General features: G+C 59.4%; 2 protein-coding genes across 5 annotated transcripts; both read right to left on the bottom strand.

Annotated features, from left to right (window-relative positions):
• Positions 1-988: 988 nt before the first annotated feature.
• On the bottom strand, positions 989-8,761 carry SERPINF2 (serpin family F member 2). Of its 2 annotated transcripts, none has more exons than XM_043903353.1 (10): positions 8,625-8,761; positions 7,419-7,485; positions 7,230-7,271; positions 7,049-7,111; positions 6,577-6,778; positions 5,846-5,989; positions 5,487-5,690; positions 4,595-4,737; positions 2,730-2,934; positions 989-2,106 (listed from the first exon to the last, which is right to left on the bottom strand). In XM_043903353.1, the coding sequence occupies exons 2-10, from the start codon at positions 7,479-7,481 to the stop codon at positions 1,694-1,696; spliced, it is 1,479 nt and encodes a 492-aa protein (XP_043759288.1). In that variant the 5' UTR covers positions 7,482-7,485; positions 8,625-8,761; the 3' UTR covers positions 989-1,693. The 2 variants fall into 2 exon arrangements, with proteins under 2 accessions (XP_043759288.1, XP_043759289.1); XM_043903354.1 differs by having other exon boundaries at positions 7,230-7,268.
• A 746-nt stretch (positions 8,762-9,507) lies between these two features.
• On the bottom strand, positions 9,508-21,780 carry WDR81 (WD repeat domain 81). 3 transcript variants are annotated; one of them, XM_043903351.1, is made up of 10 exons: positions 17,728-21,780; positions 16,707-16,814; positions 16,264-16,454; positions 15,964-16,154; positions 15,543-15,708; positions 15,298-15,463; positions 13,920-14,609; positions 12,721-12,866; positions 12,242-12,421; positions 9,508-10,887 (listed from the first exon to the last, which is right to left on the bottom strand). In XM_043903351.1, the coding sequence occupies exons 1-10, from the start codon at positions 21,404-21,406 to the stop codon at positions 10,567-10,569; spliced, it is 5,838 nt and encodes a 1,945-aa protein (XP_043759286.1). In that variant the 5' UTR covers positions 21,407-21,780; the 3' UTR covers positions 9,508-10,566. The 3 variants fall into 3 exon arrangements, 2 of the variants coding, with proteins under 2 accessions (XP_043759286.1, XP_043759287.1); XR_006341199.1 differs by lacking the exon at positions 9,508-10,887 and having other exon boundaries at positions 12,283-12,421; positions 13,906-14,609; positions 17,728-21,773; XM_043903352.1 differs by lacking the exons at positions 9,508-10,887; positions 12,242-12,421; positions 12,721-12,866 and having other exon boundaries at positions 14,147-14,609; positions 15,353-15,463; positions 17,728-21,773.
• Between the last annotated feature and the right edge of the window lie 1,448 nt (positions 21,781-23,228).

The raw sequence follows: 23,228 nt of genomic DNA, 5'->3' as shown, positions 1-23,228 counted from the left end.
AGGGAGAACCTGGGTGTGATGACTAGAGCCAAATGGTGGCTAGAGCCTGAATAGACAGAACTGAAGAAAACTCAGGAGTGGGATAATTAAGCTGGTGGGCTGGCCGATTTGTTCCAATAATTTTCCAATGATCTCTTTACAATTCTCTCCCCAGCCCCCACGGATCTCCTGCTCATCCTAAACCTTTTGGGCAGCTCCCACTCCTCTTCCTGGGACGCTCTTCTTCAGGATGTCCCCCTGGTGCCTGCCCTCACCTCCTTCTAGTCTCTGCTCCAAAGTCACCTCCTCAGGGAGGCCTTCCCTGCTTCACGTCTCAGCAGAGCTCTTATCCCTCTCTCACACACCATATATGTCACTTGTTGACTTATTTCTCATCTCCCCACCCTGCTGGTTTGTTAGAAGCCGGAGCCCGTCCTAGGGACTTGCTCTTAACCACTGCACCACAGGGCTGCAAGTGGCTGCTGCCACACAGACAGCCTGCACTCCCAGACAAGCGCCCACCCGCGTGGACAGCCGTGTGGCCCCAGCCCTGCGCCCAGGAGCCCCCAGTCGCTTCCCCCAAATCCTCAGGCGTTGATAGTCTCCAGCTGGAGCCCATGCTCCCAGCCGCCTGCTCCCCCGCCTGCCTGGCTGGCGGGCGCCAGCTCCTGACAGAGGGGGCTGGCGTGTAATTAGAAATTCCTCAAGCTCCCTAATTGCCAGTTCTTCTCCCAAACCAGGAGGCTGGCGCTATTCTGGGCCACCTTTGTTGCCGGCTGCCTGAGGCCCAGAGAGAGGACCAGGCTGAAAGCAGGGCCAGGCTGGCGAGGTCAGAGGGCCTGCGCGCTGGACAAGGGCTGGCGAGCGGCCAGAGGCCAGACGTGGCACCGGCAGGGCTGCGCCCCGGAGCCCAGCCTGGTTCTCCGCGCGTCTGCTCCGTGGCCTCATTCCCGCCTTCCCCCAGCACCCCCGAGCTCCCACCCATTCCCCGAACAATGACATCAAAGCAGACAGGCCCATTCATTCTTTATTCAGGTGGTGTAAAAATCACTACAAAAACTTTACAAAAGAGCCTTCGAGAGCTAATGCCCCCCACTTTCCCCACCCTCTCAGCCGCTGAGATGCCGCGCAGAGGGGGCAGAGGGGAGAAGGAAGGAGTCTTGGCAGTGTTGGGACCTCCAAGGACCAGCAGGGAGACCAAGGTGACAGTGGGAGGGAGGCTGGCGGGCCCTGGGCAGCTCAGGTCGGACGGAGGCAGTGGTGCGGGGAGCTCAACCTCCACCCGTGTTGTGCAACCTCAAGACGGCTGCCCCCTCTCCTCAGCCAGGGTGTCCCCTCCTCCCTGCCCCTCCCTCTCTGATAAACAGGTGTGGAGGCGCACAGCTGCCCTAGGGAATAAACTACCTACCTTCCCGACAAAACGATCCACCACTGCCCCTCTGTCTGAGCCCCAAACCAGGACACCCTCTGGGCCCCGTTGGAAGAAGCGATGTGGGACCAAGGCCCATGGTTCCCTGACGCCTACCCTCCTCCCAGCGCCACCCCACCCCAAACTCCCCAAGAGGAGACAAGAGAACGGCTCCCTTCCTCCCCTCTCCCAGACTGCCCTCCCCAGGCCCCCAGCCCCAATCCCACAAAGCTGTTTTTGGAAAGAGTCACACGAGTTGAGAGGTTGGTCCAAGCAGGGACTCGGGTTGCTAGAGGCCACAGCCCCTCACTTGGGGCTGCTGGGCTGAGGGTAATCCTCTTCCGAGGGGGGCCCAAGTTTCAAGTCTGGGTCGAAGGGCTTGTCTCCGCGGGGGAGGCCTTTGTGATCCTGGAAAGAGTCCCTGCCGTCGGGAGAGTCCTGCTGCTCCTTGCGTTCCGGCTGCGCGCCAGGGTTGGGGTTCCTCACGCTGCCCACGAAGAGGGGCAGGCTCATGCTGTCCTCGAGGATGAAGAAGAGGAAGGGGCGGTTCACGATGAAGGAGGACAGGGACATGCGGGACATGGCTGTGCTGGTTGCCGCGGCCGCCTCCACGCCGGCCTCGCTGAGCTCCAGCGCCGACTGATGCTGCACGCTGGACACCACCAGCCTCTCATCGGAGATCCCACGAAGGTCCGGGGCCTGGAATAACTCCTGCAGGCCTGCCCCGGGGCAGCAGATGGCTGGTCAGAGCTGCCTTCTGCCCCATAGGCTGCCTGGACCTGCCTGGGAGAGTGTCTGGCATCCTGGTCAGGGAACACCTTGAACTCACAGAGGGCTAGTTAACTCCTATTTAACCTTCATGTATCAGCTTAAAGGCCCCTTCCTCCAGGAAGCCTTCCCTGATTCCCTACCCCAAAGTCCAGACAGGTGTCTGGTGCCTTTTTGATGTTCTCCCAGGTGAACTGGAGAGAAGCCTTCTATCTTAACACTTATGCTGAATTGTAAGTACCTGACTCCTCATCTGCCCACCCCATAAGACTGAGCTCCTTGTACATGGTGGGCTTGCCGTGCCTCTTGCAGGGGAGCCAGGGAAGCTCCTGTGCCACTCTGGCTCTCCACTCAGGATTCTTTACAGAGCTCAGTCTTGGGTAGAGCAGGCCCTCAAGGGCCGGGCCACCCACCCCTCCCCAGGACAGAGGAGCCAAAGGCTCTCACCTCCCTAAGCCCCAGAAAAGGCCAGGATACAAGGCTAGCTCTGACTCTGACCCGCAAGCTGGAAGCTTTCTCCTCACCCGCCCCACCTAGCCTGAGAGGGGGGCTGTCCCATGCCCAGCCTCCTTACCCAGCTGGCTGAGGGTGGCCACCAGGTCCAGTTGGTATTTGAGACGCAGCTTAGGCAGCTGGACCTTGGTGGGCCTCTCCCGCAGCGAGGGCTGGTGCAGAATGTCCCAGGTCAGGTTGGCCAGCACCTGGGACACATTCCACTCAAAGCTGGTGGGCATCAGGACCACGAAGCTCATGTTGTTCTTAAAAGGGAAATGAGCCACCTACAGACAGGAGAAGGAGACACCATGAGGGCCAGAAGCACCCAGGCCCAGGTGTGGGCTGGGCCAGCATCCCTTATGAGACAGCCCATCCTTCACAGGTGTGTCGGGGGAGGGGGGCCCTCCGGGGCCCTCCCTCCCTGAGCCTCCACTTCCTCATGGGCAGAGTAACACTACCTGCCCACACTGCCCACTGACATGTGACGGAAAGAGATACACTGTTAAAGCTTCTAGCAGAGTGTTTGCACATAGGCAGTGCTCACTCAATAAATGGTGGTTTTCTCTCTTCCTCTGGTGCCAGCCAACCCATGACTCGGGATGAGGAACTCCCGGTGTCCACCTCTCGCTTCCTCCCTGTGTGCAATGGACCAGGTTTCCCTGGTGGAGGGTGGTACCCTCTCTATTCCTTTCTCCTCCAACAGTGACTTGCCTGGCTGCCTATTTATACTGTGATTTGGGGTAAGATTTCATGTGAATGGGACTTTCTGCAGCTCAAGAAGGGTGAAAACCAGTGGGCTCCACAGGCCCTAGTGGATGTGATTCCTCGGGCTCCAGGCAGAGCACCCAGGGGGCAGGACCCCTTTGGTGGGAGGGGGAGTGCCAGCATCTGGCTGCCTGGGCCGGCCTGCAGAGGGCTCGAGGAAAAGGAGGGCCAAGGAGGGCAAAGGATGGAGACTAAAGGATGAAGGAAGGGACTTCCCTAGTGGTCCAGTGGTTAAGACTTCGTGCTTCCAGTACAAAGGTTCAATGCCTGGTTGAGGAACTGAGATTCCACATGCCAAGTAGCACAGACAAAAAATTTTAAAAATTAAAGGGTGAAGAAAGTGTGGGCAGGACACAGCCTGGTGGGGAGGACAGCAGGAAAGGCACTGGTGGGGAGGTGAACCACACGGTCCATGTGTCAGGGTAAACTGGAGAGAAGCCGGAACACTGTTCCAGGGGGCCCATCTTGCCCACAGCCCCTCTCAGTTGTGGCCTTGTGAAATTAACCAACACTGCCATCTCAGTTGACTGGCCCAAGGACCAGTGCTCGCTCAGGCCAAGGGGACCATGTTTAGGCTAGGAGCAAGGGAGGCTGCACCTGAGATAGCCAGGCATAGCACTCTCTCTAATCAGAATGCTCCATCAGGAAGCTGAAGAAGCTTTCCCAATCAGACCCTCCCTTCTAAGGAGCATGCGTGAGAGCTCAAGTCGCATCTCAAAGGCTTCGGGCTTCTGAGGCCCTGTGCTGCCCCACAACCCACAGGTCCTTGAAATGAATCCCCACAGCCAAAGGGGTCTCAACAGTGTCCCTTCCTCAAAGAAGGCTCTCTGACCACTCTAGCTAAAATACCTCCCCCGACTCTTTGAAATTATCCTGTTGATCTGTGTTTGCTCATGCACTGTGTGTCTTCTCTGGATTTGGTTTTCCTTGTTCTCCACTGAACCACAGTGCCTGGGACAGAGTCTGCACACAGCTAATGCCCAATGAATGAACCTCAAAGAGACTCAAGCCTCAGTCCCCCTGGGTGAGGGCCCAGAGAGACTTTTCAGAGCCACCTGCCCCAGTGACAAGACTGCAAGGAAGGTGGGGTGCACTGTTGAGCCCTGTGGTGGCCCACAGCTACACAGTTCCTTCCCCACCTCCCAGCACCCAGGCCCGGCCTGAGCAGTCAAGGGTAACCTGGATCTCAGGCTGCTCCAGCAGGAACCAGTGCAGTGGGTATGTGAGGGCTTGCATCATGTCCACCGGCACCGTGAACTGCTCGTCCAGGTGGAAAGTGCCTCTCTGTGTGAGGTTCGGGTCGAACTTGCTCCTCCAGAAGCCTGCATCCAACAGAGGGCAGGGCCGTTTAGACTGGGACCAAGGTAGGTCTACACTACCAGCTTCTTCTCCGTTCCACCCAGAACCCATTAAAGGGACAAAAGGTGGAGGGTAAGGCACCAGGCAGTGGTGTGCCAGGCGATACCCAGGTGATCTGAGGTGTCTTCTCTGGAGCGATTGCAGAATCTGGGCTTCCATTCCCCCTACCCTGCTCTGCTCCCAGGAACATCCCCCCATCACCCCAGGTTTTTTTAGACTTCATTTCTTCCTAGGGAGGACTTCCCTATAGTTCAGACGGTAAAGAATCTGCCTGCAATGCAGAAGACCCGGGTTCAGTTCCCTGATTGGGAAGATCCTCTGAAGACAGTATTCTTGCCTGGAGAATCCCATGGACAGAGGAGCCTGGCGGGCTACCGTCCATGCTGTCACGAAGAGCTGGACATGACTGACGCTGCTATTACTACTACTCCTAGGCTGTGCTGTGCTTAGTCGCTCAGTCGTGTCTGACTCTTTGCGACTTCATGGACTGAGGCTCCTCTGTCCGTGGGGATTCTCCAAGCAAGAACACTGGAGTGGGTTGCCATGCGCTCCTCCTAGGGAACTCTCCGCGAAAGTCCCATCCAGCTCTTGGGCCTCCTCCCAGCAACACAGTGACCTGTCTCCTACCCTCCCCGCCGCCTCCCAGCCTGGCCCTGCCTACAGGGCAGGGGTAGGGGCTGCAGGCAGGGACCCAAGAAGGGGAGGAGCTCACCCTGGAAATGGATGGCATTGAGGAGAAGCAACACTGTGTCATCTGGCAGATCTGAGAGGAAATCCTCGATCTTCCCCTCCGTGGCCTCCTTCACCCATTGGTTGATGTTTGCCAGGTCCTCCCCCTTCCTTCCCGTCAGGCTCATGGGCTTTGAACCAAATAGCTGTTCTGATTGTTCCAGGAAGTCCTCTTTGATGGGAAATCCTACACAGAAGGGAGCGCAGGCTGTTGCCAGGACTTGGGCTCCAGAGCCACCAGTGTTCCGACCAACCGCCTGAGCCCATGCCCGTCTCCCTCACCCTGTCCACCCCAGAGCACTACTTAGCTATCTAGGGAGTGTCTGCCATCACCCAACCTACCTTTCTGCAGGTACATTCTGGCAGCCAACCGGAAAGCCCCAGGCCCCAGTTCCTGGCAGAGGTGGCTGAGCAGGTGGGGGAGGCAGGGCCCTGAGTCTGCGTGCAGCACCTGTTTCAGCCTTTGCAGCGTTTGGTTCTGAGCACCTGAGCGGGGAGGACACAGCAGCAGTGGGCATTCCCACCCCCATGTCTTTTCCTAATCTTTTTTTGCGGGGGGCGGGGGGGCAGGGAGCTGTGCCTTGCAGCATTGCAGGATCTTAGTTCCCAGACCAGGGATTGAACCCATGTCCCCTGCAGTGGAAGCGCAGAGTCTTAAGTGCTAGACCACCAGGGAAGTGCTCCTGTCCCCCTTGAATACCGACAATGAGTATGCCCATGAGACCACACTGTCTCCTCCCACCTCCTGAGGGTCAGGACACCCAAGTTTTACTTCCATCTCTGCTGCTGCCAGTCTGGGTGACCTCATCTCATCGCCTTCCCTCTCTGGACTCTGTCCCACCGTGAGACCCTCCAGTCCAAAAGAGACGTTGGAACTGCCAGACTCTTGCATAAAAATCACCAGAGGCCCATCCTGGGCCCAGTCCCTGAGACTCTGATTCACGGAGACAGGAATCTGTGTTTTTAACAAACTTTCAAGAGACCCTGATGGAGGAAGCGCCTGCTAGTAAGCTCTGGGGAAGGAGGCGAGTTCCTACTGGCCTCCCAGCTCTCCTGGTCTGCTGCCCCAGTACCTAGTGCCACGTGAGACAGTGCCAGGGCCACACTCAGAGGCGACAGGATGAGGTTGGGCCTGGTGGAGCTTTGGGCCACCAGGGAGAAGAGGTCTGTGGTGAAGGTCATCATGGCCTGGGCCAGCCTGCGTGTCTGCTCCGGGGTTGGGGACGCCTTGCATTCTCCTGGGGCCTTCTTCGGGGCAATCTGGCCACCTGGCTCCTGCAGGGACAGATGGGGGGGGAGGAGCAATGGGGTCAAGGGGTCAGCTCTGTATTGAAGATTTCCTTCAAAGCCCCTGGGGACAGCAGGGCCTTGTCTCGGTCCAGACATGGGCAATGGCATTCTGGGGGCTAGGTCCTTCCCTCTGGTCCCTCCCATCCTCTCCCTTCAGGCCTCAGCCTCACTGCCACCCTCCCCTCCCTTTGCCCTTCGGATCTGCCTTCCTCCCGCGGGTCCCGCCCACTCTTCCCCAGCCCCACCTGGTTGTACCTGGTTGCCCAGCTTGAGGAGGGAAAGTGGGGGCAGCTTCTCCTGGGCCTGCCCGCCCATTAGCTGAAGGAAGGAGGAAGCAGATGGAGAGCAGCCCTTCCCGCAGCCCCCCACCCTGCACCAGCCACAGAGGAGGCCCCTGGGGACCTTCCTCCCCAGCCTGCCTCTCATTCCCCAGTACCTGCAGACCCAAGGGCTCCATGGCGCTCACAGGAGAGAACTGCTGAGAGAGGGAGGGGGAGAGGAGAGGGAACCCCTGAAGCCAAGACCTCCCTCAACCCAGCGCCCCCCCCCCCGACTCTCTCCCCAAGACCCTCGACCTCTCCCAAAACTGCTGCCCTGTCCCACCCAGACCTCGACCCAGGCTCACCGCTGAGCACGGGCTTGGCAGGCAGGAGAGGCTGAGCACCAGGAGCCCCCAGAGCAGCGCCATGTTCCTGTGCGGGACGGGAAGGCTCTGTTCCTGCCTCACCCCCACACCCGCCGAGGAATCCCACCCACGGGCTCATGGGCAGCTGGAGCCCTGAGCCATCACTGCAGAGGGGACAACGCCAGCTGCAGTACCCACGCCCACGGTGTCCCTCTCTGAGCTGCGAATTGCTCCAACTCTCTCCTGAACTGCTTTTTTCCCCTTTTGTGTTTTCTGGTTTTTTACACTGTATGCCCTGAAAGTGTTTTGGTTCATGGCGGAAAATATTACCCAAACAGAAAAAGTCCCCATTCCTCAAGGCCGGGAGCTGTGAGTCAGACCTGGGTTTGAATCCAGGCTTCGCCTCTTGGCAGAGGACCCAGGACGTGTCCCTTAAACTCTCTGGGCTCTGCTTTATCTTGTAAAATGGTGGCAAAAGCCCCTTCCTCCTCCCACATGAATTGTGGAGACCAACCTAGTTCGGTCTTGGTGAGCCCTGACTGCACAGGCCAGCACACAGCGATGGCTCTTGTCAGCCTCCCCAGGCCCCTCTTCTGGGAGGCCTGTCCTGAAGCCTGCTCTGTACTGGAATTCCCTCCCCAGAGCTCCTATCCAACCCCCCTTTCTGGCTGGCCTGTTCTTATCCACAAGGGTGGGCAGACCTGTGGTCTCAGCAGGGGTGGTGAGCTAGGCCAGAGACTGGCCTTATTGACCCAACGGCAGAGCCCAATGAATGACTGTGGCCAGAGCCACCTTTGGACTTACGGAAAACACAGGCCTCAGCCCCCGCTCTAGTCCCAAGCTGACTCCGGGAAGCCAGGATGACTGGTGGGGATGGGCAGGTCTCGGTCTGGCCCCAGAGCGAGTCTTGCACACACCCCCACCCCGCCCCCATCTCAAATGTCCTTCTCTCACCCCTGGCCCCCTCCGCATCCCACACAAGGACCCTTTGCCAGGGCCCCAATCTCCAACCTGGGTTTTTTAATCTTCCTGCCAAGAAAAAGACCTCTGATTTTTCACTTCCCAAAGAGACTCCCCCTGAAAGCCCCAACCTTGGCTCCTCATCATCTCAGGAGGCTGGGGAGTCACAAACCTCCTGAATAAACTCAGTCCAGACCCTCTCAGCAAGGTGGGCAGCTCCAGGCCAAGGCACCCCCCCGCCCTTACCTCTGCAGGCTCCTCACTGCTGTACACAACGTCCCTCCGGCCCCGCTTGGTGCTCCCACGCTCTGCCCCGGCTCCAGGCAGCCCAGCCGAGCCCGCCCCTCCCACCAGGACCTTTGCTCTCAGCCAACCACTGTTCCAGTTGCCTTCTCTTCTGGTAAATATTGACCTGCACATCCGGTTAAACATTGATACTGGGACCAAAAGCCCCTTTCCCACCAGGGCATCTAATACTGGGACAGCCAACTGGAACCCCGGGAGAGGTGGGTCCCACCTGAGCCTGGAGAAAGGAGATTCAGGGAGACAGTCAAAGAGGCTGTCTTCAATCGGAGGGTTAGACCCAAGGACAGAGGATTTTCAGTGACCCGCGAAGTGGGGGTTTATCCCCACTTTAGTCAGGCTCAGAGAAGCTGTGTGACCTGGCCAAGGACGTAGAGCTGGGCTGAGAGTCACATTCAGGTTCCGGCTTCCAGTGTCCTCGCCTCTTCCTCAGAACTGCCTCCCCCTCCCAAGAAGAGGGAAGGGGAAGCTGCAAAAGGCAAGGGATGGGACCTGGATCAGGATGCAGGATGCGAATCCCTGGTCCTCCCATGTCCCGGCACCTGGTTGGCTGCCTCCAGCCTGGGACCAGAAGGCAGGGGGAGGGGAGAAAAAAGATGCCAGCTAGGGACACAGCCTCTCCTAGCATCCCACCTCCTCGGAAGCAATGTTTCCTTCCCCTCCTCAGGGTGAGGGTTCTGGGCTGCATGAACCAGAAGCCATGGATCTTGTAACCGCCTGAAGAACCATGGTCAGGATGCCTCCCCTCCTCCTCCCTGTCCCGGAAGCTGTGGGGTCCGCAGCTTTCCTCCCCGCAACACCACCATCAAGAAAAGCCTCACTCGGATCCATGGCTCTTCCACAGGATTTATTGATCATATTTACATCTATTGCAAATAGTGAGAAGGCAGCAGGGGTCCAGCCTCAGACCTCATCTATGCTCCAGAATGCGAGGGCCTGTGAAACCTGGGTCTTCCTGTCCCCCTGGGGGAGGGAGACCTGAGATGCAGAGATGATTCTTCGCCCCTTCTTTCAGGGTCTTGGACCCCCTCCCCCAAGGCTTCTGGACCCAGAGGCTGCCTCATCAGCTCAAGGCACAAACACTGTGGTGAGGGGTGGGCAGGCAAGGTGTGGGATCACTCCAGGCAGGCACCACCTGGCCCCATCCATCTGCCCTCCTTTGGTCCTGCCCTCTTTCTTCCCCTACTGGTCCCACACTGGCCAGGGCCTGGCTGGGTGGACACTTAAGAGCCCAGCCCAAGGCTCTTAACTCCTGGACCGTGGTCAGCCCTTAGAGGCTGGAGTCCAAGCACCGTCAGTGTCCTGGACTGGGGCAGCTTCCCTATCCTTGCAGGACAGGGTCAGAGAGAGCCAGCTGGAGGCGGGCTATGGTGGAGACAGCTTAGCAGGGGGTCTCCTTCCCCTTCCCCAGAGCATCCTGTCCCCATGAGGACACAGAGGGCGGAGATGGGGAGAAAGGAGGGCAGCGGTACTTTCCCAGGCTCTCCCTTTTTTTTTTTTTTTTTTTATTTTTATTTCTTGGCCACACCATTCGGTATGTGGGATCTTAGCTCCTCAACCAGGCATCGAACCCACGCCCCTTACAGTGGAAGCACAGTCTTAATCACTGGGCCACCAGGGAAGCCCCTGCCAGGCTCTCTCATCTGCTTCCTGCTGGCTCCAAGCAGCATGGCCCCAAGTCATGAATGAGATCCCCTCTGGGGGCCTCCATGGCTCTGGGGGTTCAGGAGCCCAGACTCCCACACCACCCTAGCTGGCAGGCCACGTGGCTACCCAGGGCATGGGGCCTGGGGCTTGCCAGGAATGAGCTGCTGGGGAAACAAGATGAGGGACGGCTTCCTGGAGGATGTGTGCCTGTCTCCACCTGACCAGAACTCGCCTCAGCCTACGCCAGGAGGCGGACCACCCCGTTGTCTGAGCCCAGCAGGAGGTGGCGTTTGGTGGGCAGCAAGGCCAGGCTGGTGAGCGTGCCGCGGAAGTTCTCAGAGCTGAGCTTGGTGGTGGCCTGGGAAGGCGGCTCGAGCAGGGAGCAGACGCCGATCTTGTTGGCCACAGTGCCGGTCACCACCTCGCTGCCGTACAAGTCGAAGGTGTGGATGGGGTCAGAGGCTGACTTGTAGTGATGCGTGGGCTTCGGCTCCAGCTCCTTCCAGACCGTCAAGGAGTGGTCGGAGGAGGAGCTGACCAGGACGCTGCCCTCCACTGCCTGCCAGGGAGAGGGGAGAGCCTCAGCGGGGGCAGGAGTCTTCCTGTTCTCTCCCACATCTCCTCCCAGGAAGACGTGTCATCCTGAGTCAGGGACAGGCTGCCACCCTCCCACATTATATTAATGTCAGCTCATATGAATATATTAATGCATCATCCACCCAATCATCATTGTAACTTGGGCGCTTACTATGTCAGGTGTTATTCAGGCACATTAAACATCTTACCACAATTAACCTTCATAACAACTCTATGAGATAGGTGCTATTGTTTCCATTTTACAGAGAAAAAAACACTAAGGCTCAGCAAAGTGAAGTCATCATACAAGGTCACAGAGCCAGTAGGTGGCAGACCCAGGACTAACACCCAGGCTGACCCCAGAGACCTCCTGATGCTTTCTTGGGAAGTCAAAATTTAGAGGCACCCAGAACCCAGATCAAACCAGTCAATCCTAAAGGAAATCAACCCTGAATATTCATTGGAAGGACTGATGCTGAAGCTCCAATACTTTGGCCACCTGAAGTGAAGAGCCAACTCATTGGAAAAGACTATGATGCTGGGAAAGACTGAGGGCAGGAGGAGAAGGGGGAAGCAGAGGATGAGATGGTTGGATGGCATCACCAACTCAGTGGACATGAGTTTGAGCAAGCTCTAGGAGATAGTGAAGGACAGGGAAGCCTGGCGTGCTGCAGTCCATGGGGTCGCAAAGAGCTGGACACAACTGAGTGACTGAACAACAACAGAACCCACGGGGACCTGGAGGCAGCCAGGGGTGCCCAGCCCCCAGCAATAGCAGTGCATGTCCCCTGGCTGCCACTTAGGTCGGGGAGGAACTCCCAGCTGCCTGGAAAAACCCTCCCACAAATAGCCCCGGTTCCTCCCTGCCTGGACCTCCCTGAGGTCTGTGATTGAAAAAACGGGGCGGGGGTGGAGGTGGGAGCAGGATTCCCAGGCCTGACCCGCCCCTTCCCCCACAAGGTTAGCCCAGAAAGGGGCATGGACTCTGCTCAGTGGTCTGGGGGCAGTAAACAGCCTCCCAGCTGAGCTTTATTTAACCTGACTGGGTCACGGACAGGGCCTGACCCCTGATCCCCCAAGTAAGACAAATATGGACAAGGGTTACTCATTAGAACATCTCCAGGAAGCTCAGGGTCAGCTCAGCCCCCTGGTTCCCGCCCCCGGGGCCCACCTCCTGCCCAAGTCCCTAAGGTGCAGCCTGGCTCCTGACCCGCCCTGCCTGTCAGTCCTCTGGCAGGTATGAAGGACATCAGCAGGGGGGCCCGTCCTGGGTGGACCCTAAGCAGAGGTGAGGGCTGGAGCAGTCAGGCAGGAGGGGAGGGGCCCTGGCCCGTCACCTTGATCTGCAGGATGTCCCCTTCGTGGGCAGGCCAGCCACGCAGAACCAGGCCCGTACGGGTGTCCAGCAGCACCATGAAGCCCGAGGAGAAGCCGGCCACGACGCTACGGCCACTGGGGCTGACAGCCAGGGAGCGGACGAGCCCAGGGTTCAGCCCGCTGCTCAGGCGGAACTCATGCTGCCGGCAGAGGAGGACAAGCTGGGCCTCCACCGCCCAGTCCAACCCGCATTTCCCTGCTCTAGGTGCAGCTCAGCCTCCAACCCCCAGAGCCTCATTACGCATCAAGGGGAGGCCCCCAAGATCCCAGGCCAGAGTCCCACCCCCACCCCGGAGGGTTTGCTGCTGCAGGTGATCTGTCTCCAATGAGAAACTCCGCCCTGGGCTCCTCTCTTCCTGGGGGGCAGGGGTCGGGGAAGGGGTTTCTCTCCTCCCTGCCAGGCACCCAGGCCAGGGCTGGAAAAAAGGACGCCCCTGACCTGCAGGCCTGGCTTCCTGCAGTCCACAAAGCGCAGGGTCGAGTCAGAGCTGGCCATGGTGATGCTGGTGTGGGGGGCGGGCATGACGGCCACAGCGGTCAGGGGCACCCGGCTGTCCGATGGCTCCACCGTGCGAAGAGTCTTCCCTGTGAAGGAAAGGCATGGTGGGTCTGGGATTCCAGTCACTGATGCAAGAGCCCCAACTCCTCCTATCCCTCCTGCTGCTGCTGCTGCTAAGTCGCTTCAGTTGTGCCTGACTCTGTGCGACCCCTGGACAGCAGCCCACCAGGCTCCTCTGTCCCTGGGATTCTCCAGGCAACAATACTGGAGTGGGTTGCCATTTCCTTCTCCAATGCATGCATGCATGCTAAGTCGCTTCAGTTGTGTCCAGCTCTGTGCGACACCATAGATGGCAATCCACCAGGCTCAGCTGTCCACAGGATTCTCTAGGCAAGAATACTGGAGTGGGTTGCCACTTCCTTCTCCTCTATCCCTCCTACCCACCCCATACTTGCTTCCCACATCCCAGATCTCAATGAATACTAAGGATGTTTTTTGACCCTCCCACCTTTCTGTTAACATCTCCGTGGCCATGCCAGGCTTCTCTCTTCACATAGCAAATTGTGGCCGAAAGCTACACCTTCCACCGTCTGCTTTGATACTACTCCATCCCCCCAATCCCTGCTTTTTAACCTTCTTTCTCTCTACAATGATGACATAAAATAAGCAAGCAACTGTTTACCAACCAGGATACTACACGCTACATGTTAACCCAAACCTCTAGGCATCATCTACTTAAGCACTTGTTCTGATTCCCATTTTGCAGATGGGAAAACTGATGTTTCCAGGGACTTCCCTGGTGGTCCAGTAGCTGGGGACTCTGCGCTGCTAATGCAGGGGGCACAGATTCAATCCCTGGTCGGGAAACTAGGATGCCACATGCTGGCAGCATGGCCAAAAGATTAAAACACACCCACACATATATACCGATGCTTCCAGCAGCAGAGGGACTTGCTCAAGGTCACTCAGCAAGGAAGCTGGCAGACCCTCAAACTCAGGTCTGATGGATTCCAAGTCCTAAATGCTCCATTCTGTGGACTCACTACATCACCCTCAACCACACACCGTTACACCCTAACCCTCCACCCTTGGTGGAAAGGACAGCAGCTACAGAACAGGCCTCACCTGGGCCCGCTCACCTGTGAAGGGGTCCCAGACGTGCACAGCCCCATCACAGCTCACCACGCACTGTGGGGCCTCGAGCTGGCCCACGAAGAAGACACTCTTGCGGTGCTGGGCGTAGATGAGGCGCGGGGCCGTCTCGCTGGTGCCGTCCCCGGAGTTGTAGAGCGGCCAGAGGCGCACAGTGCGGTCCTTGCTGCCGCTCAGGAAGAAGTCCTCGCCGCTCAGGGGCACCACACACTTGACGGCCCCCGAGTGGCCTGGGAAGCTCTGCAGGCGGATCTGGTGGAAGTGGAAGTGGGCGTCCTGCTGGCTCACGCCAATCTCGTACTGCCAGTAGGCCAGCCAGTTCCCGCTCAGCCCATGTGCGCTCCGCGGCAGCTCCCGCTTCAGTGCGTTGTCCTCACTCTGGCTGCCGGGGTCCCCGCCACCCACCCCAGAGATGGGGCCCAGCGGGCCAGGGCTGTCAGGCTGGGAGTCATCGGGGATCTGGATGCGGTTCCCAACCAGGACGCTCCCAAAGGTCCCTGAGTGCCCGTCGTCCTGGGGGCAGCCCCCACCCTGGGGGTCCCACTCCGGGCCGGTGCTGGGCGCGGTGGGCTCCACGCCGGCAGGGCTGTGGCTGCTTGGGCTGATGCTCTCCAGGTACAGCCCCGCCAGCTCCCCCACCAGCTCGTGGTTGGGGACGATTTTCCGGATGATGTCACCTGGATGGGAGCAGGAGAGGTCCTGAGATGAAGGGGGATGGCCAGCAACTGCCACCACCCACCCAAGGGGCTTAGGAACCACAGCAGCAGGGCAGATACTGGCTGTGCAACTCTCAGCAAGTCACTCTTCGTCTCTGAGCTGGTTTCCTCCCTTCAGGAAAACCTGGATTCACACCTTCAGCATGGACATGTGAGCATCTTTTCTGTGTGCTGGGTGCCTCACCGGGCATCAGAAACAGAACGGGGACCAAGACAGGTGATGCTCTGCCTCCCACGGCTCAGACGTCAGTGTGGGGATGGCAGCACATCTGACCGGGGCTGTTCACACTCTTCAGGGTGATAACATACAAGACGCTCGGCACAGGGCCAGGCCCGCACAGGAAGCTACGTGAACGGTGGGCCGCTCATTCCTCTTGGGCAGCTCCTAAGACATCAGTCCAGCAGCCTGACTCCGCTCCCTGCCCCAGGGACAGGCTAGGCCACTCCTGTGCACCCCCACCTCAACTGGCCAGAATTCAGTCTCTGTTTATATGTCACTGGGACTGAAAGGTCTAAGGCCAAACCCCTTTGCTCTGACCCAGAAAACTTTGCCTAATAACCACTATGGACTCCAGGGACAGAAGGTGGGGCCCTCCCAGGGGAATAACGGTAGCTGCAGAGGCTGGGAGGGGACACGATGCGGCAGTACCCAACAGGCAGGAGAAGGGCACGTAGATTGTGTACGCCATCTCCAAGGTGAACACCTTCTGCAGCTCATCCAGCAGGGCGGGGTCCGCCGGCCGCAGCTGCCCATCGGAGAAAGCCACCTCTGGCAGCTGGCCTTCACTGCGGGCCACGGACTCCAGCTTCAGATCCTGTGGGCCGGAAGCCCCGGGGAGTTAGCGGAGGCCGCAACCACTGGCCAGCCTGCAGCTGCCAGGCACATCTGCCCACCTGGTGCCGAAGCTCGTGCAGCTGAGAGAAGACGTGAAAGAAGGTGGCCACGGGCTCACTCAGGTGCTGCTGGACCATCTCCTGTCCGATACGCAGGCAGATGAGGGCGATGAGGCTGATGGTCTTCATACACAGGACAGTCCGGGCCTGGGCTCCACTTGGGAACCTGCAAATAGAGCTGATAAGCTACAGTGCTCCCCAGTCTAGGGGATTTGTCCAGAATCTATTACAAGCTGGAAACGAAAGGGGCTGTAAGACCAGCTCATCCAACCAGATGAGGAAACGGAGGCACAGAAAAGTGTGGCTTGCTCAAGGTCACCCAGCCAGGATGAGACCCAGGAGGTCTGACACCCCCACCCCACCCCGGGGTAGCCCCCTCTGCTGGGCTGCTCCATGGTGGGTGCGGGGGGCAGAGACTTACCCCGTGACAAGGGAAGTGAGGAAGCTGAGCACGGGCAGCAAGACCTCGTGGCTGATCCGGGGCAGGATGTCCATGAGGGTGGTGTCCGAGAGGTACACGATGATCTTCTGGGTCAGCGTCACAGCTGCCAGCAGCCCTGCCTCCTTGCGGCTGTTCAGTCGACTGGGGCCTGAGGTGCTACCTGGGGCCACCTATGGCCACAGAGCGGATGAGGGCCAGGTGACCCCATGGACCCCCTGGAACCCCCAGAGGTCCTGGGTCAGCCCTCAGCCTCCTCAGCACCCCCAGACCCCAACTGACCAGGTAGCTGATGTAGGGCAGGTACTGGTAGGTGAGGACAGGCTCCCCATAGAGGTGGGCGATGTGCAGGAGGCAGCTGAGCACGGGCGCCGACACTACATCGCCCAGGATCGGTCTCTTCTGATAGATGTTGCCCACGCTCAGCGGGGGGCTCTCGCCACTGCCCCCGGTGAACTGCTGCCGGGTGGGCCCTGCCAAGGAAGGGCCAGCAGTCCTGAGTAGCCCGCAGAGGGCAACAGGGAGGAGCCCTTCAGGGACTTCAGTGACTGCTCCTGCTCACTCCAGCCTGGGGATCCCCGTGCCCGACCCAAGGAAGGAAGGAGCTCACAGCAGACTGGGACCCAGGACCTGGCCAGGAGGAGGTCTGAGACGAGAGCGGGGAGGATCCACTACAGGGGGCCAGAGAGACAAAGGGCTGAAGGAAGCCCCATGCCCGATCTTACCAACGTAACATGACGTCAGCAGGCGGAGCAGGTTCCGGGCCACGTGGCGAGAGGCCACAGTGGGGCCAAGCTTGGCAGACAGCCAGCGGACCATCTTGCAGGCCGTATCTGTAGGGCAGGAGTAGTCCCTGAGTTCATCAGATAATAGGGGCTCACGACTCCCCCACCCCACCCCATGGGCCCCACCTAGTGACGCTGGTCCCAACTCCACCCAGGAGCCCAGCCTGAGCATGGTAGCCCCAAGGCCCCACACTCCCTTTAGCAGAGCTGCCTGTAGGAGCCTGGCTTTGGGGCAGCTCCAGGCTCCTCTGTGAAGTGAAAGTCGCTCAACCATGTCCAACTCTTTGGGACCCCATGGACTATACAGTCCATGGAATTCTCCAGGCCAAAATACTGGAATGGGTAGCCTTTCCCTTCTCCAGGGGATCTTCGCAACCCAGGGATCGAACCCAGGTCTCCTGCATTGCAGGCAGATACTTCACCAGCTGAGCCACAAGGGAAGCCCTACTTGGGCACTAACTGCAGGAAGGTTACCCTTAGAGTGACTCTCCCCCAGTTCCTAGAGGAGGAGGTGTCCTCCACCCTCTCCATTTCTCTTCACTCTCTCAGTCTAACTATACTGGCCTTTCACAGATTCTTGAATGGAACCACGACAGCCTTAGAGCCTCGCACATGCTGTTCCCTCTGCTTGGAATGCTCTTCCCACCACAGACCCTACCATGTTTACCCAGCTTCCTCCTCCTCAGTGAATTCCACCAGCGCTCCTTTCAAGGAAGTCTCTGACCCCTGAAAACGAGATCTAAGCCTCACTTTACATTCCCTCGTAGTACCCAGCCATGCTCTTCGCAGCACTAACAGAACTCCTGCCTATAGCGTGGCATCTCCCCTACTAGATGGAGCTCTAGGAGGGCAGGCCTGCATCTCTGCTGTGTGTGGATCGGCTCCATCCACTGCCCGGTGCAGGGTAGGGGCTCGGCAGATGATGACCGTCAGACCAACACCTCCAGGCCCGAGAACTCACCAAGAAGGATCTTCTGTTCTTTGCCCTCCGACTGCTCGGTCAGTGGCTCCTCTTCTTCCTCTCCGTTGGCCCCACCATCGCCAGCCACAACCGTATCCATGGACAGCACAGTGTCGGAGAGCGTGAGCTCGGACGCCTCAGGGACCTCTTCCTGCTCGCCCTCCCCCTCCCCCACCTCCAACACCACACAGCCTTCCTCCTCCTCCTCGTCCTCCTCGGAGCCCTCACTCTGCTTCAAGTCCTGGCTGCTGTCACCTGACCTGAGGCTGCTCTTGTCCACCGGGACGCCCCCCTCGTCGGCCGCCCGCTCCTCGCCCAGGGAGGCCTCGCTGGTGCTGCTCTTGTCGCTCAGCCGGCCCAGGCTCACAGCCTCAGCCTCCTGGGGCTGAGGGGACTCGGCCACGTACAGCCCAGCCTGGAAGTCCTCCGTCTCGGGGAGGTCAGCCTGGTCGTGGAAGCTGACGCCAGACATGTAGTCCGGGAGCCCTAGGCCCGAGGCGGCGGCAGGCTCCCCATCCATGTGGATCTCCTCCTCAAAGGCACAGGACCCGGGCCCGGCCCCCGGGAGCCCACTTTCCTCGTCCTCGGCGGCCCCCGCCAGGCCCTTGTTTTCCTCCTGGGAGGCCTCCACGCCAGCCAACACCTGCAGGACGTGGGGCAGGAGGTGGACAAGAAAGGCCTGCAGGCCCAGCCGCACCATCAGCTGGGCCACAAAGCAGTCGGTGTACAGGTAGAAGCGGCCGTGGAGCTGGCAGGGGCTCTCGTAGGCCCCAATGAGAGGCTTCAGAAGGAACTTATTGGCATTCTTGGGGCCCAGGGCCTTGGCTACAGGTTCAAATAGGTACCAGGCTGCATACACGGCCGTGTGCTCCTCAGACATGAGTGACAGCACGAAAGGCAACAAGATCTCCAAGCCCTCGGGGGTGATGTCACTCAAAACGGCACCCAGCTGCTGCCACAGAGCAAAGACCAGCTCCCGCCCCTGGGCCTCGTCCTCCACGCGCCTCGCCTGGTACAGGAGGATGAATTTGTGCAGCGCGGGGAAGTATGGGGGGAAGGGGACCACAGAGCTGAAGGGGCTGAGGAGCTGGGCGGGGCAGGGTGGGGGCAATCCCTGGGAGACGGGCCTGTACGCAAACAGTGGGTCCAGCTTGCCCCTCCCTGCAACCACGGGGCCTTGAGGGCCACTCAGCTGCAGAAGTGTGTCCAGCACGGGCTGCAGAGACACCGGGACCTCCTTGGGATGGCGTGCGCAGAGCCCCTGCACAGCCTTGAAGCGTAGCCACAAAGGCGCGTCAGGCTGCAGTGTCCGGACCCTGGTGGCGAACACCATCTCAGCCAACAGGACCCCCAGCGCCTGCATGTCCCGATGAAAGAGGTCCCGCAGCTGCACGGGGGGCTGAACCCGGGGCTGCTCAGGCACCTCCAAGCGGCCCCCTAGGCCTTTGGTCAAGAAGTTGCCTAGTTTCTCCAGCTCCTCCAGAGCCTGCAGAGGACTGAAGCCCTCGGGAAGAAGAATCTTGCCCTCCTCACCTTCTCCGGGGTCCACCCCAGCAGCTCTGTTCCGACGGCCCGGTCGAGAGGCTGAGGCCCCTGAGAAAGGCAAGAGGCCTGGTGGGGCTTGACTGGAGGAAGTGGAGGAGGGAGACGGTCCCAGCTGGTCACCTGTCTTCCCAGCCAGAGAGATGGAATCCAGAGCTTCTGTGGCCTGCTCCAAGTCATCTTCCCCTACCATGGGCCTGTCCCTGGCCCAGCCAGCCTCACAGGGAGTGGCCTCCAAAACCGTCCTGCCCATCCCATTCGTAAGTTGTGCAGGGAAGTCCTCCCGGCCTGTGCTCTCCTGGATGGTCTGGAACCACAGCTTGGGGACGAGAGGAGGTTCAGGGGCGAGGGCAGGGGCCCCCGCCAGGCGCTGGGGATGCGGCTGATCGAAGAGCTGCACCACGCCATAGCTGGTCAGGTGCGTGTGGGCGTCCACCAGGTGTAGACACACGTTCTTCTCCTTCACAGCCTCCTTGCCCTGCAATTTGTAGCCAAAGGTGAGGTCAATCCAGTGGTGTAGGTCCTGGGACACCTCTCGGCTCTCCAGCAGCGCCCGGTGAGCAGCCACGAACTCCTCGTTGGAGCGGCACCAGGCCGGCACATCCAGGTCAGGCATATCGGGGTGGATGGAGCAGAAGATGGAGGGGTCAGTGTAGAACTCGGGAATGCACTCATCTGGAGTCCAGCTCTGCATCCGCTCCATGCTGGCCGGGTACTCGTGGGGCTCCCACTGCGCCCGCACGTGTCCGCAGAGCACCGACCGGGGCGTGCGCCGGGCCTTGTACACGTAGTAGGTAATGTCAGAAAGCACGTCGGAGATGTGGTGAGGGACGTGAGGTGGCTCCCCGCCGCCTGCACCCCCTGCCACAAACGCCTGCCGGGTCATCTCATATGTGAAGTCCAGCTGCTTATCCCCCTTGTTGAGGCGGAACTTGGACTTGCGCAGGTCTCGGAAGCGCCCACGGGGCGTGGTGAAGTCGACCACCCAGGGCAGCACCGGGTGGTAGTTGGGGTCCCCCTGCCGCCGACCCGCCAACCGATTCAATTGCATGAGGTAGTGGAAGTTGCTGATGCGGCCGTGGACCCAGTCTAGCACGAGGCCCCGGAGCTCTTCCTGGCAGGTGGGACACCCGGGTCCCCGTCGTCCCTCCTCGCCAGGCTCAACGCCTGCCCCGTTTCTTGCTTCCCGGGTCTCCTCATCCCCCGCCTCCTTGCGCCTCTCATAAACACTCAGGTCCAGGCGGAGCTCGCTGCAAAGTTTCTCATCCACAGCGATGTGGTGCAAAGACAGGGCCCCACAAGCCAGTCCCTGGCGGTGACAGGCATCCATGGCCCTCAGCACACGGAAGAGAATGAAGAGCACCTTGGCTTGGCTGTTGGTCAGCTTGGCGGGGCTGAAGGTGACCACGTCGTGCAGGGAGAACTGCACATACGGGTGCACGACGTAGAGCATCTCGGGCGACTCCAGCAGAGCCTCGGCTCTCAGAAGGCTGGGAGAGGCAGGGCAGCCCCGAGGGGCACAGGGGCCTTCTCTGGCATATGAGGGGCACTGCGTAGCTTCACCCACTGGCAGGAAAGGGAAACCATAGACCCTCTGCAGAGCTTGTCGCACTGAATCCAGGGCAGGGACCGCCGCCGGGGCAGGGCTATGGCTGTAGGGCTGCCCATAAGTGTGATACGCGTGGCGCCACAGGTTGCGATAATTCTGGGCAGCCACATCCTGCATGAAGCGAGTGAGGGTCTCCGGGCTGCCGGACCCCTCCTCAAAAGGCAGGCCGCCCAGCGGGTAGGAGAGCCTTCGTTTCCGCAGCCCGTGCACCTCTACTCGAGTCCAGCCGGCCGGCAGCCTCTGCACCGAGCGTTGCAAGAGCGTCCTGACTTCCGCTTCGCTCAGGCCTTCGGCGCGCGGACAGGGTCCCGGGGGCAGCCTGCGCTCGCGGAGGCTGGCCAGCCAGCGCGCGGGCACTAGAGCCACCACGTGCGCGCCCCCCGGGGCCGGAGCCAGCTGCCGAGCATCGATGTTCAGGTCCCTCTCCACGCTCCGGAGCAGCTCCTCCATGTCGGGGCTCGGGGGCAGTGAACAGCCCTCACCCTTCGCGGTAAGCGCTACTTCCCGCCCCCTGCTCCCCAGGGCCATCCCCTCTTGGCCGCCTAGGGGCGGCGCGGGGCTGAGCCCGGCCACAGCCCCCCTCGCCTCGGCTTCCGGGATGCCAGGCGGGGTGGGTGGGGATGAGCGAGGGACGGGGTTGAGGCGGAGGAGGCGGGGATGGGCCGGGGACAGAGGCGGGCCGCGGGGGCGGTCTTACCCCTCCTCAGGGTCCTGCGCTCCGGGCGCGGCCGGGCGGGGGTTACCGGGCGCCAGCGCCGGGCTCCTCCGTGACGGGTCAGCTGACGCTGCTCACGTGATCGCCCCGGCGCGGAAACAACCGCACGTGGCTCGACTGAGCCCGGGGACCCCGCCTCCTCTAGGCCGCGCCACGGCCCGCCAGCCTCGGCGCCGGCTCCTTCCCCTCGCCCTGCTAGGCCTGGTGGCGGCTTCGCTTCCTCCGGGGCTGAATCGGGCAGGGGTGGGGGCTATGAGCTGCCCACGAGACTTCCCTTTCCCTCCTTACTTCCTCCTTCAAGCGCTGGGACGCGGACCTAGGGAGGGTTTCCCTTAGAGAGGGCAGCCTTTAACCAGGTGATCACCCCCGCCGCCGCCGCCACCACAACCACCTCGCTCTGGTTTTACCGATAAGAAACCCGGAGCAGAGCTGGGACTTTTCACACTAAGTCCCTTCACCGCCTCCATGCCGCCTTCCAAAAGAAAGAGCTTTTAATTTTCCAAAATGTTTCAGCAATAACATTCCATTTGGCCCTGACAACACTCAGTGAATTAGGAAGGGCGGTTGTTATTGTTCATATTTTACAGGTAAAAAACCAAGAACCTTGGAAGAGGCTTGTCCAAGTGGCAGCATGGAAACTCAAAACTGGGGCACAGATCTGCTCTGGAGTCCTCCCCACTGACAGCTCTTTTAAGGCTTTTTTTTTTTAAATAATAAAATAAAAATTCTGGGCAATTTTGGGGAGAGAAGTTGCCCAGGCTGAAAAGCCTGGATGGAAATGTTCCCCCAAGACCTCCTGTTGAAGATCTGCCCCTGCTGTATGACAGAGCCTGCTTGCTGTTGTCAGAGCCTTGCAGATGCCACAGTGGCTGGGGGGAAGGTGCACCACGGAAGGGAGCAGAAACCAGGGAGCTGGCGCCAGAACTACAGGATTCCTTCAAGAGGTCTCGGTTCTGACTCATTTGCAGGATTGACAGGCCATTGTCTTCAGGGAGACACCAGTATCTATTTTTCCAGTCCCACTCCTAGAAAGAGAGTTTGCCTCATGTAGGAGTCTGGTGTGGAGGTGTGGGAGCTCCATAAAGGCACTTAAGAAAAAAATAAAGTCCTAATTAGAGAGGAGACAAGAATGGCTCAGCCATAGTTTGATTTCATCTGTATCCTTGAAAAAGGCAGCTAGAACCGCTGATGTGCTTGGTCACATGACCTTGAGCAGTAATAACTTACAGCCACCATTTACAGAGCACTGATCAGGAGCCAGGCATCTTGCTAAGCAGTTTGCATACTTTAAATTCTCACCACAACCGTTTTTAAGAAGATAGTATTAGATCCGTTTTAGGATGAGGAAGCTGACTACTTTAAGTGATTTGCTTAGGTCCCGTAGCTAGGAAGTGGTAGAACCAGGATTCAAATCTAGGCCTGGCTCATTCTAAAACCAATGTTCTTTGTACTCCTTGGCCAAGCACTATTTTGTTTTTAATTAAAAAAAAAACATTTTGGCCATGCCCTGTGGCATGTGGGATATCAGTTCCCCAACCAGGGATGGAACCTGTGCTCCCTGCAGTAGAAGCACAGAGAGTTAACCACTAGGTCTCCAGGGAAGTCCCTTGTCTTGTTTTTTTTAATTTTATTGGA

The sequence above is a fragment of the Cervus elaphus genome, chromosome 5 (assembly GCF_910594005.1).
Source record: "Cervus elaphus chromosome 5, mCerEla1.1, whole genome shotgun sequence".
Lineage (NCBI taxonomy): Eukaryota > Metazoa > Chordata > Mammalia > Artiodactyla > Cervidae > Cervus > Cervus elaphus.
The sequence above is the reverse complement of the archived record's forward strand: the minus strand, read 5'-3'. Positions and strand labels throughout refer to the sequence as shown.

Bases quoted from the DNA above. Each gene is read 5' to 3' on its own strand.
- WDR81 (XM_043903351.1), bottom strand. From the start codon at position 21,406: ATGGCCCTGGGGAGCAGGGGGCGGGAAGTAGCGCTTACCGCGAAGGGT. The intron at 15,709-15,963 runs GTAAGTCTCTGC...CTCTATTTGCAG, and splicing joins CTCACTTCCCTTGTCACGGG to GTTCCCAAGTGGAGCCCAGG. The intron at 10,888-12,241 runs GTGACGGGCCAG...TCTCCCTGGCAG, and splicing joins GGGACATCCTGCAGATCAAG to GCAGTGGAGGGCAGCGTCCT.
- SERPINF2 (XM_043903353.1), bottom strand. From the start codon at position 7,481: ATGGCGCTGCTCTGGGGGCTCCTGGTGCTCAGCCTCTCCTGCCTGCCA. The intron at 7,272-7,418 runs GTGAGCCTGGGT...TCCCTCTCTCAG, and splicing joins TGCCAAGCCCGTGCTCAGCG to CAGTTCTCTCCTGTGAGCGC. The intron at 5,691-5,845 runs GTAGGTTGGGTG...CCTTCTGTGTAG, and splicing joins CAGAATGTACCTGCAGAAAG to GATTTCCCATCAAAGAGGAC.